General features: G+C 37.1%; 1 protein-coding gene across 1 annotated transcript in view; it reads left to right on the top strand.

Annotated features, from left to right (window-relative positions):
• Nucleotides 1-10,364: 10,364 nt before the first annotated feature.
• Smp_205270 (unnamed protein product) overlaps nucleotides 10,365-13,021 on the top strand; it is a gene marked incomplete at both ends in the record, with an annotated part of 12,149 nt that continues 9,492 nt past the window's right edge. Inside the window, one exon of the mRNA XM_018790654.1 lies at nucleotides 10,365-10,368. Coding sequence (XP_018647397.1) covers nucleotides 10,365-10,368 — 4 coding nt within the window. The remainder of the gene's footprint in view (nucleotides 10,369-13,021) is intronic.

The following is a 13,021-nucleotide window of genomic DNA, read 5'->3' as shown; positions in this document are numbered from 1 at the left end:
GTAAAATGTTATCCGGTCTAAGTTTCTTACTGTATTATTGAGCGTTTCCAGCTACGGAAACGTTATTAGAAACAGCATGAATTTGAAGTAACAGTAAGACACCTAGTTGAGCTCATCGCTATCAAAATATTCATCATCACACAAATTATTGATTTTCATATCAGTATTAAACTAATAATAATCAGTAAAATCCTTTTTAGAACTATCGACATAGACGATAGGTTTGAAGAGAGAAAGGGGAAAGATGTAAAAAGCTTTTCTTTATTGAGTGGGTGGGTGAGAATAAAAAAATCTGAGATGCAGGTACATCTAGCTGACGAGTCCCAAATAGGACGTAACGCGCATCAAACTTGATTCCACTGCTAGTCACTATCCATCTTTGCTTACAATGCTTATGAATTAAGGCTATATCGATGCAATACGCACAGTGTGCACATATGCCAATTAGAGACTGACCAGTTGCAGTCCTAACACATCGATGGGAAGATTCAAGCAAACAATACTAAATGAATTTAAAGCACAGTCTGTTTAATGTTATTTATAGTTCTTCTTATCTTCCGATTATCAAATCTGAGTGCTAAATCTTCTTGATCAAAACTGTGATGGTGGAGACTTTTAGGGTTCTCTGCAGAATGTGGACTATACAGGTCTACTTTCAACATCAGTGGATATTTGAGGTTGATTAGATCTTATTATGAATGTGAAAAATACCTGTTTGGCAATGTGATTAAGGGGATTAAAGTGTAACGTAACATTTAGACTCTATAATTCGATTATTAAAACGAAAGCATATTTGAAAAAATACAAACGGGACTTTCAACTTGAACACTGACAGAAAAATACTTGAATACCAAAGCCCCCAAATGCCCTGGTACGGCTGAAAGTGGGGAGAGTACACTCACCCTCTCGAAATACTCTCACATGACCACGTGCTTACAACCAATGCCAGGGGAGTCCCCTACTCATTGCCTTCTCGTGGCGGGGGTGTTGTTTACAAAATTGAGTGGACGAAAAGCAAATGTCCGGCACTTTACCGGGTTGGTGGACACTGCGCATCCACCTAGGGGAGTTGGGAAACCCTCATTCCAAACCAGTGATGCACATGAGGTCTAGTATTTTGAAAGAACAATGTCATATGAATCAATCGTTGGTCATCGGATACCATGAGACTGCATCTCCTGACGTTGTGCCACTGCCTTGTGGATTAGATCTTCAGGTCAAAGGCTCCGAGTGTCGTCCCCTAAGAAAACTACCTGCTTCGGTTTGGGCACCCGGGCAGTATCACAGCCCTCATACAGATCAAATGAGATTTGTGTGGCGCATATATATCTGGTGCTTCTTTGTACCAATATTTATGAGTTTAAATAAATAAATAAATAACAAAATTTGTGCTAAGTTTTTCCAAAGATCTGTGTGACACAAGATGCTGTCTGAATTTTTCACGTGCATGTGTTATCTCTAAACTCACTTAGACTATCAGGAAAAAAAACTAGTCTATGGATTGTATCCAATACAGTACTAAAGCCCTAAATAGTGGGATAAGACTGTGACCACTGAAGTTAAATCATATCGAGAACTCTATATGTATCATCATTCTCAATGGATAATAGATAAGGAATATCATGAGTTCACTGAAGTTAGAAACATGAATTACTGAAGACCAACTAGGTGATAATAAAGGAGATATATTCACCGTGAAGCTTGAAGCTTTTGTGTACTCCTCTGCCTGAGGGACTCAAACCCAGGGCCTTCAGTCTCATACTCTAACGCTTAACCTCTAAGCCACTGAGTCGGTATCCAAAGGTGTTAATATTCAACCACAACCATTCCACGAAATTAAGTGACCATTTTCCATTGTGTTCGGTAGGTAACTGCCTCACACTCGATAACGATTAACACCACTGATCATAGCTTCCAAGTTTTTACTGGTGATCTAAGATTGATCAATTCATGATCTCAATCAAAACTCATCAATCTCCACAATCCCATACTGTAGACTGATAAAATGCCTAATGAAATGTAAGAAACTAATAAAATTCTCTACTTTCTAAGTTAATCTATCAGAAAGTACTAATCAAATGTTGATCTAAATACTTTCAAAAGAATTTTCAGTATATTTAATGCGAAATTTTGTATGAAGAATTGAATAATTACTAAAACAAAATCTAGAAAATTGTTCTGAAATAAGGTATACTACTTGAAGTATTATAAGTAACGTAATTAATGACTAAAATTGTTTATTATTTAAACATATAAACATTGGTTCAAGGAAGCATCAAATAGATATACGCCTCATAAATCATTCGATTTGTGTGAGGGCTGGAATACTGTCTAGGTGCCCAAACTGAAACAGGTGGTTTTCTTAGGGGGCCATACCCCATAGCCTTTGACCTAAAGGTCTAATCCATAAAGCAGTGGAGCAACGTGAGGAGATGAAGTCTTATAGCAGCAGGTGACCAATAATTGATTCATACGCCGTTTGTTCCCTTACGATCCTGGAGCCCATGTGCACCATTGGTTTGGAATGAGGGTTTTCCAACTCCCCTAGATGGACTTTTCGTGTCTACCAACCCGGTTAAAGCGTCGGACATTCGCTTTTCGTCCTCACAATTTCGCCAACTGTACCCCTGTGGCGAGAAGTCAGTGAGTAGGACTTCCCTGGGATTGGTTGTATGCACGTGGTCATGTAAGAGCATTTTGCGAGGGACGCCTGGCTCTTCCCACTCTCGGCTATACCAGGGCATTTGGGGGCAAAAATTAAACATAACAGCAATGTTAACAAATGGCACTTCCGATTGATATAACTTTAATACGCTAACACCAGTTATCAAAACTCCAGCTTTTCTATCGTTAAACCTCAATTCCCACTGGTAAGATTCATTGTCAAAGATCAAACAAGAAAGCTATAAAACAGTCAGTATTTAAAAAGTAACAAGTCAACAAGGAATAGTGTATTCTGAAGTTAAAAACTTTAGGTTGAACTCAGTAGGGAATTTAGCCACGAAAAACAAACAAACAAACAAACAGAGATTTAAAATTAAAATAGAAAATGATGAGAACAAATAGTTTTTGAGGGATCCTTCTGTTATGTCCCAATAAGAGTAATGAATGGTAACTTTTGCGATCCATTTATGGACAAATACCATGGGTATATTTTTATCATAGTAGTTCAGTAACTAAACTATTCATATTCATGTCCCCCTTATTATGAGCTTTATTTTAACCTATCAACTATTTTTATATGATTTACTATATTTGAGTTATGCCCTATCTATCAATTACCAGTTCCCACATTCACAGCCACACTTGGTTAAGTCTTGTACAAATGTTGTTTCATATTTTATCGTACGATATGGTCTGTCTGGTTGGTATATAAAACCAGTCTGTTTGGAATAAACGATTCATACCATAGAGGCTGAGATTGGTGTTCTGGACTTAATGGGTTGCTCTAGACAGAAAGAAGGACCGACAAGTACTCTAGGCTGTCGGTACGGGTTTAGTATTTCATTGGTCCGATCGATAATTCACTGCTCTCCAATTGCCGGTATTATCTCGTTAAACATTACCAGGGAATCCAGGCCACAAGTTATAAAACCTTCAGAGGTAACGATACTCAGCAAAAGAATGAACGGTTTGTTGACTCTTTGAGCCTTAGATATATGAAGAAGAATATGTTTTTCAATGATTTCTCGAATCAAGATCTATAGTTATAAGTTCAAATGAATGATCAAAACGAACTGTCAGGTTCAAATTAAAGTACACCTTTTAAATTACATTAAGTGGATACAAGATTATTATTAGAACAAAACTATTTATTTTAATAGTTGAAATCATGAGTCAATTGAAGCTAGACCACCATCAAGGAAAACCTGGAAGCACTGGACGGCCGTTTCGTCCGATTATGGGATTCCTCAGCAGCTTAATATTAAATGGAATAAGTTTCATGTATATGAGATCATCTGAATGAAATAAAAAACAGTTAAATGAAGTTAGTATAAATTGAATACAGAATGGGGGTTTGTGGAGATTATAGTAATGTAACAGTTAAATTCACCAGTCGATCTAAGTTAGATCGCTATTAAAAACCTGAATTGGAGTCGTGTATGAGGCAGTTATCCATCTTAGATAATGGATAAAGGGTTAGGTAAGATCACGGATTGATTGAACTTAGACATTAACACTTTTGTATGCTAACTCAATGGTCTAGAGGATAAGCGTTCGCGTGCGAGACTGTAGGTCTTGGGTTCGAGTCCCTCATGAAGGATCATGGATGCACACTGCTGAGTAGTTCATACTAGGACTAAACGGTCATCCAGTGCTTCTAGGTTTTCAATGATACTCTAGTTTAGATTGGCTCATGAATTCAACTGTTACAAATTGAATTCGTCAAGTGTTTACGAAATTTTTACTTGATAATTATAATATCTGATTGAGATCATGAACCGAAGTTAGACAACTATTGAAAATTTGGAAGCACTGAATAATTCATAAACTCAACAAATTTACTGTTTTGATGTGTAATATCCAAGGCTTGATAGATATATGCTATCATTCTATGCTCGAGCCTAACCGGCTACTCGAGTGAAAACATTGAGAGTGATAAGTGAAGTTTATCTGCCAAACTAAATGGAAATAAGCGTAACATATATATAAATATCCTTTCGAAAAGCACCCCTCCAATGGTGTATATTTCATTTCTTAAAAATGAAAGCTAAAGCTTGGACACTTACGTGCACCTGTTATTTGACTGATTGCTGATTGGTCCAATGTGTTGCTTCCCCCCTCCCCTGTAAATAGGCCCGACATAGGCCTGAAGACAATGAGAAGGGGGGACATCATTTACAAAAATACAACGCGTTCTGTGTACCTCTTGATTAAATTAGGTCATCCTTTGATTGAAGTGACAATTGACCTATTAAGTATGAGTTTGGCCAAGATAGGGGAAGAGGTAGAACGCATTCTTTCTATGTACAAAGCTCCGCCTTTTTAATTCACATAACTATATTTTTTCTCAGAAGGGGTTTTGTGGAGATTTCAGTATTTTCATAGTTGAAATCATGAGTCAATTGAAGCTAGACCACCACCATGGAAAACGTGGAAGCATTGGACGGCCGTTTCGTCCTATTATGGGACTCCTCACAAGCGCGCATTCACGATCCCGCACTTGCGAGATTCGAACCCAATATCTACCAGTCTACCGCCAGAGCACTTAACCGATAGACCACTGAGGCGGCCGGTATCCAACGGTGTTATTGTCTAACTTCAACCAATCCACGATTTCGAGTAACCGTCCACAATTGTCTTCAGTGAGTTGATATCTCACAACAGACTTGGTAGAACTCCACTGGTCACTGCTTCTCACTAAAACTACAGGAAATATCTCTTGAAGTCAGTCATTATTGAGCATATGATTATAGATCAGAAGGGGTTTTGTGGAGATTTCAGTATTTTCATAGTTGAAATCATGAGTCAGTTGAAGCTAAACCACCATGGAAAACCTGGACGGCCGTTTCATCCTATTTTTTCTACTTGTTAAATGGACTACTAATATAGTAAGTTACTGAAAACGACTGCTTATGTTCAAAGTATGTCTTGTTTGAACAAGGTCAGAACTACTTACGGTATTACTCAAATTTTTTTTGAGTCATCTTGGGAAATGCTTAGGAGTATGAAAATGTTAAATAGGATAATATTGACCAATGAATCACGTTTTGATCGATTAGCTTAAAAGAAGATAACTATTCCAAGCAAACCATATTTTATGTACGAATTCCCTGTTGTCTAAGTAGAAGAAGGTAGTTGTAGTATTAGTGTATTGAACTCTTTCTAAATTATTCTATGTAGTCTCTGGATCTACCACTTCTAAATTATAAGTGATTACAAATGAACTAACATCTAGGACTTTTGAGTAAGAAGTTACCTTGGTAAATCAGACTGATTTAATAGTCAATCTTTCGATCAAATCAATGCTACAACGTTAAACCATGGGATTCTATTATATATTAGATGTACAATATTGGCAAATACCAAGAGAACAGTAACATGGGACAGGAACTGGTTGTAGACACTGCCTTATATATGATTTCAGTGAATGTTAACAATATCCACAACCCTTTAGCGGCAGTTATCACATGCTCGCTAGTGTTTGAACTCGAGAGGAAATTTCTGGAATTGTATTGAGAGCTTGTGGTCAGTGTAGTTCAATCGGTGTCGTGTTGAGGCAGTCACCCACTACCTATAATGGAAGATGGTCTTTCATTATAATGGATTGATTACAGTTAGATATTAACACCGTTGAATGCTGACTCAATCGTCTAGAGATTAAGAGTTTGTGGGCGATTACCGAATGTGGATTCATGGATGAGCATTGTTAAATAGTCCTATACTAGGAGGAAATGTCTGTCCTGTGTTTGCAGATTTTCATTGGTTGCCTAACATTGGTTAGTTCATAAATCCAATGAAACTAAACATTCTTCACAACCACTTACTGTCATGTATCTTAAAGTATAAGAGGCAATCCGGACAAACTCACTTGTGGTCAAGGCTGAACTTAGTAGTTTCAAATAAATTGAGCATGGGCCAAGAGGGATTTAATAACAAATATATTGTTTTATTATATCCCAATGAGTAAAAAAAATCATATTTCTGATGTTTCGCCACGCAATGTAAGTCATTTCTTCAGAGTAAACAAATAACCAACATTAAATCAACACAAGTTTAAATAGTACAAAGGAAACAATGAAAAATATTTTTAGTTCAATCAAAATCACAACATCAGAGTGGGGTTTCGTGAAGACTTTTTAGTAGTTTTATAGTTGAAATCATGAGTCAATTGAAGCTGGACCACCATGGAAAACCTTGAAGCACTGAACGGCTGCTTCATCCTAGTGTGGGACTCCTCACAAGTGTGCATCCTAGATCCCTCTCCCGAGAGATTTGAACTCAGGACCTATCGGTCTTGCGCGCTAACGCTCAACATCTGGACCACTCAGTCTAACTTCAACCAATCCACGAAATCATAATAGGTGTGAAAATGTCAAAGTTAAGTTATTCATGTTCAAAGTGAATTTTTATGATCTGTCATTGTATTAATTTGTGTGTCAGAATGTGGATATGAAAAATGTACTCATTTGTAATATGAAGTAGTAAGGTTGAAAGTGTATGTGTGTGTGAGTAGATTGTGTGGTAAATAAACAAGGTCTGACATTCTTTTAAGACCCATAGTGGACTTCATAAATACTCCTATATATGTTTTATCCAAGCAAAATACTGAGGCCACTTCAACACAATCTAATCAATGTCGTAAAGAATCCAAACGAATTCAAATCAAAGATCTCGGAATTATCTATCAACAAATACGAAACAATGGTAAGCTTTGATATTGTTTCTTTATACACTAATATTCCAATTGATAGATGGCTACACATTGTTAATAGTTTACTAGAGAATGATCATACTCTATTTAGAAGATGTCCATTAAGCATTAGTTCAATTATGATATCCCTCAAGCTTTACTTCAATTTAACACTTTTCACTTTCAAAAGGGACTTTATATAAAAAACGAATGAAGTACCCATTGGATCTCCAGTATCTCCGATTTTGCAAATTTATTTATATCCCACATTGAGTTGCCTATTTTTGTCAGCATCATCAGACCACGCATCTGGCTCAGATATGTAGATGGCACACTTGTCGTTATCAGAAAAAAACTCTTCTTAGAAACTTCTCCAAACACATAAACACCCACTCAGAACATGCCGAATTCACTTTTGAACAGGAAGATGAACATAGTGAACTACCATTCATAAACTGTTTAGTTAGAAGGAATTCTAGTGATAGACTAGATCTAGCTATGTATACCGAAAACCGATACATTCAGATCGGTATATAGATTTTAACTTTGCATATCCATTCAATGCGAAAACTTTCCTAGCCGTGAATGTTTTTTGAAGAGCAACCAAGATTATTCTTTCAAACGAACCAAGCTAAAAGGTAGGGAGAATATAATAAACATCCAACGATTTCATAAAACAAATCTGTCTCACTGTAAATAACAACCCTAATGAAATATCTTGGATTGGTACTGTAGTTTTACCTTACCGTCAAAGTATGACAGAAGAATTACAATAGATAATGAAAACAAACAAAATGAAAGCTTTCTATCAAACAACTAACACTCTAAGAAATGCCTTGGTTACAATGAAAGATAAGATCTCGATCAGTTCTACACAAAATTATGTTTACAGATTAGGTTGTACCGATTGTGATACGTTCTACATTGATGAGTCTTCTCGTGAGATCTCGACTCGTGCCAAGGAACATTTAAATGACACAAAAAGACCTAATGATCCTGTAGGATTAGAACATTCACAGGTTAGATCAGCAATAGCAGTACATGCTATTTTCAATAATCCCCAAATTAATATAAAGGTAGGCGAGTAGCCGAAACGTCTCACATAATGCTAAATCCCTCTGCCCTCATTAGGAAAGAAGGCCTGAACTGTTTATCCAAACAACTACATTTGACCTTATTTATTTTCCACACAATCTATTCACACACACTTTCAACCCTACTACTTCATATTACAAATGAGTGCATTTTCCATATCCACATTCTGACACACAAATTAATACAATGACAGTTCATACAAATTCACTTTGATCATGAATAATTTGACTTCGACATTTTCACACCTATTATGATTTTGATTGGGAGATATCAACTCTCTGAAGACAATGGTGAATGGTTGCTCAATTTCGTGGATTGGTTGAAGTTAGACATTAACACCATTGGATGCTGACCCGCTCAGTAGTCTAGACCTTAAGCACTCACGCGCGAGACTGATAGGTTCTGGGTTGGAATCTCGCGAGTGCGGGATCGTGGATGCGCACTGCTGAGGAGTCCCACAATAGGACAAGGCAGCCGTCCAGTGCTTCCAAGTTTCCCATGGTGATCTAGATTCAATTGACTGATGATTTCAACTATAAAAAATTACTAAACTCTCCACAAAACCTCTTCTGATAAAACTTTCATTTATCTGCAAAGATGGATAGTTGCTAACAGTGGAACCAAGGACGAGCATTTCATCCTATTTGGGACTCGTCAGCTGGATGTAACTGCATCTCCGAGTTGATGTTCACTGTGGGACTTGAACGCAGTAACGTTCGCTCCAAACGCCATCACGTTCTCCACTCAGCTACTGAGCCTGATAGCCACTTGCTTGTGCTTAATCAATTGTAGTCCTAAACATCAATCGGAAGATTCAACCAAACAATACCAAGTGAACTTTCATTTATTTATTTAAAATTAAACAGCTTTGAAGGATAGTTCTTTGATTAGATTAATCATTTGTTCATAAATGAAATCAATTACATAACCTCAATACTATTACATTTTCTCGAGAGTTTTTTTGTTTAAGCAAAGTTGGATAGTAGCTAGCAGTGGAATCCACTTTCACGCGCGTTTCCTCCTATTCGGGACTCGTCAGTTGGATGTACCTGCATCTTAGAGTTGATGTTCACTCTGGGGCTCAAACCCAGTACCTTTTGCTTCAAACGCCGTTACGTTATCCACTCGACGACTGAGTCCTGATAGCCACTTACTTGTGCAATGGGATGAAACAATACGCACAGTATGCACATATGCCAATAAGAGACTGACCAGTTGCAGTCCTAAAACATCAATGGGAAGATTCAAACAAACAATTCCAAGTGAGTTTTTTTGGTTTGTTTTTTTCATCCAATCTATCAGATAACAGTAGATCTATGTTTCAATTTTTTTAAGAATAGTCACTTCACTTAGATACTATTTGTACATTTAATGTATCATCTTTAATTACTTACTAATTTATGCCTAAGAATCAAATATATTCGATAATTTAAGTTACTTCCTTTCTTCTTTACGCCTGTTACCCCTCATGGAAGAGCATAGTCCACCTACCAGCATTCTCCATCCAACCCTGTCCTTGATAATCCTTTTCAGTTCTTTCCAGTTGTTATTCACCCTATAACTCTTCTAGCGTTACTACCGATCCCAAGCCCGCTTAAAGGAGGTGGGTTGGGGATGGGGACGCTAACCCTATCCCGTAGAAAACTAACTCGCTACAAAAAGAAACGCTAACCCGAAAAAAAAATAATTCAGCTAATTTAAGTAGTATATGTAATCGAATAAATAGTTTTATTATATATGAAATCAACCAATCAAATTGGTTATATATAAAATTGTGTATCATTGTGTCTTTATCAATTTAAATATCAATAAATCAATAAAATAGTGTACACATTAAAGAACACACCTTTACATTAATATACTTCAAATACCCTTCCAGTAATAATGTTAGTTTAGTTATAATCATTTATTTATTATGGGTAAGTGTTTGTTAGATTTATTTTAAGTATTGAATAGGGTATAATTCATTATTTTTTGGTTCAGTTCAAGAGTCAATTGAAGCTAGAAAATCTGGAAACACTGGACGGCTGTTTCGTCCTATTGTAGGACTCCTCAGCAGTATGCATCCATGATCTCACCTCGCAAGATTCGAACTGAGGGTTTATCAGTCTCACACGTGAGCGCTTAACCTCTAGACTATTGAACCGGTATCCAATGGTGTTAATGTCTAACTTCAACCAATCCACGAAATTGAGCAACCGTTCACCAATTGTCTTCAGTCAGTTGATATCTCACAACAGACTTGGTAGAACTCCACTGGTCACTGCTTCTCACTAGAACTACAGGAAATATCTCTTGAAGTCAATCACTAGTGAGCATACGATTATAGATCAGAAGGGGTTTTGTGGAGATTTCAGTATTTCCATAGTTGAAATCATGAGTCAATTAAAGCTAGATCACTATAGAAAACCTGGAAGCACTGGACGACCGTTTCGACTTATTGTGGGACTCCTCAGCAGTGCGCATCCATGATCTCGCCTCGCAAGATTCGAAGCCAGGATTTATCAGTCTCGTGAGCGAGCGCTTAACCTCTAGACTATTGAATCGGTATCCAATGGTGTTAATGTCTAACTTCAACGAATTCATGAAATTGTGCCACCATGCACCATTGTCTTCAGTGAGTTACTATCTCACAACAGATCCGGTTTTACTCCACTAACTTCAGTTGACTCATGAATTCAACTATAAAAAATTACTAAAATCTCCACAAAACCCCCCTTCTGATTATTCATTATTTATTTAGGATTATGTAATCTCGGTATCATTCTATCATAATGTGATAAGTTAATAGACAGAATGAAATGTTATGAGAGAGAAAGAGAGTAAAAGAATTCATCCATTTATCTGATATAGGCACATAGTTAAACTATAAATTGAAATTGTACAATGTAGACTTCATCAAATGACTTCTTAGTTTCTAGGTTCAATCACATATAGAGTTATAGGTACAATACTTACTTACTTACGCCTGTTACCGCTCGTCGAGGAGCATAAGCCGCTCATCAGCATTCTCCATTCAACCCTGTCCTGGACAATCCTTTCCAGTTCTTTCCAGTTGTTATTCACCCTTTTCATACCTGCTTCTATTTCCCGACGTAATGTTTTCTTTGGCCTTCCTCTTTTCCGCATCCCTTTCGGATTCCAAGTTAGGGATTGTCTCGTGATGCATATTGGTGATTTCCTTAATGTATGTCCTATCCATTTCCAACGTCTTTTCCACAGTAGACTATTACTAATTGTATCCGGTCAACGAACATTCAGTATCTTGAGTAGACAACTGTTTATAGATATTTGTACCTTCTTGATGATGGTTGTAGTAGTTCTCCACGTTTCAGGACTGTCTTGACGTTCGTATTGAAGATTATCACTTTGATATTGGTTGACAGTTGTTTTGAATTCCATATGTTCTTCAATTGTAGAAATACTGCCCTTGCTTTGTCGATCCTCGTCTTTAAGTCTGCATCAGATACTCCTTGTTGATCAATGATGCTTCTCAGGTACGTGAATGTTTCCACCTCTTCCAGAGTTTCGCTATCAAGTGTGATTGGTTTGGCATTCTCCGTGTTGTATTTGAGAATCTTTATTTTTCCTTTGTGTATGTTGAGGCCTATTAATGCAAAGGCTGCTGCTACATTTGTTGTCTTCGTCTATATTTGTTCGTGTGTATGAAAGAGGAGGGCTAGGTCGTCTGCGAAGTCCAAATCATCTAATTGGTTCTGAGATGTCCATTGTATTCCGTGCTTCCCTTCAGATGTCGAAGTCTTCATAATCCAGTCAATCACCATAAGAAAGAGGAATGGGGAGAGTAGACAGCCTTGTCTGATTCCGGTCCCTACTGAAAATGTGTCTGTCATCTATAGGTACATACCATTCATTATTCAATGCTATTCAAATTAATGTCAGTTTATGATTTCAATAAGTTTCAATATGAATAATTTTAGAATTTAGGACGAAACGGCGATCCAGTGCTTCCAGATTTCCCATGGTGGTCTAACTTTAATTGACTCATAAATTCAACTATTAAATTAATAAAATCACCATAAACCCCCTCCCTTCTGATAGTAAATATTAAACCGACGTCATTCATGATAGTTTCTGATTGTTGGCTTCATAGGTTTATCAGAATGGGTAGATCAATAATGCAATTAGAAATAGTTATGAAGTAATACATGTTTCTTTTAGTTAAAAAGTTTTGCATTTCACAGAGATTGTTTAAAGAAACACCATTGAATTATGGTAAGCAAAGGTGGCCAGCAGTGGAATCCACTTTCACGCACGTTTCGTCCTATTTGGGACTCGTCAACTGGATGTACCTGCATCTCACAGTTGATGATCACTCTGGGACTCGAACCCAGTAACTTTCGATTCAAACGTCATCGCCTTATCCACTCAGCTACTGAGTCATGATAGCTACTTCTTGTGCAATGGGGTGAAGTTTAAATTCAATTAGTATTGTTTGTTTGAATCTTCCCATTGATGTTTAGGACTGCAACTGGTCAGTCTCTAATTGGCATATGAGCATACTGTGCGTATTGCCTCGATATAGCCTAAATTCACAAGCATGGTAAGCAA

This window comes from Schistosoma mansoni (genome assembly GCF_000237925.1).
Source record: "Schistosoma mansoni, WGS project CABG00000000 data, supercontig 0268, strain Puerto Rico, whole genome shotgun sequence".
Taxonomy (NCBI): Eukaryota; Metazoa; Platyhelminthes; class Trematoda; order Strigeidida; family Schistosomatidae; genus Schistosoma; species Schistosoma mansoni.
This window is presented reverse-complemented; position numbering and strand designations above follow the sequence as displayed.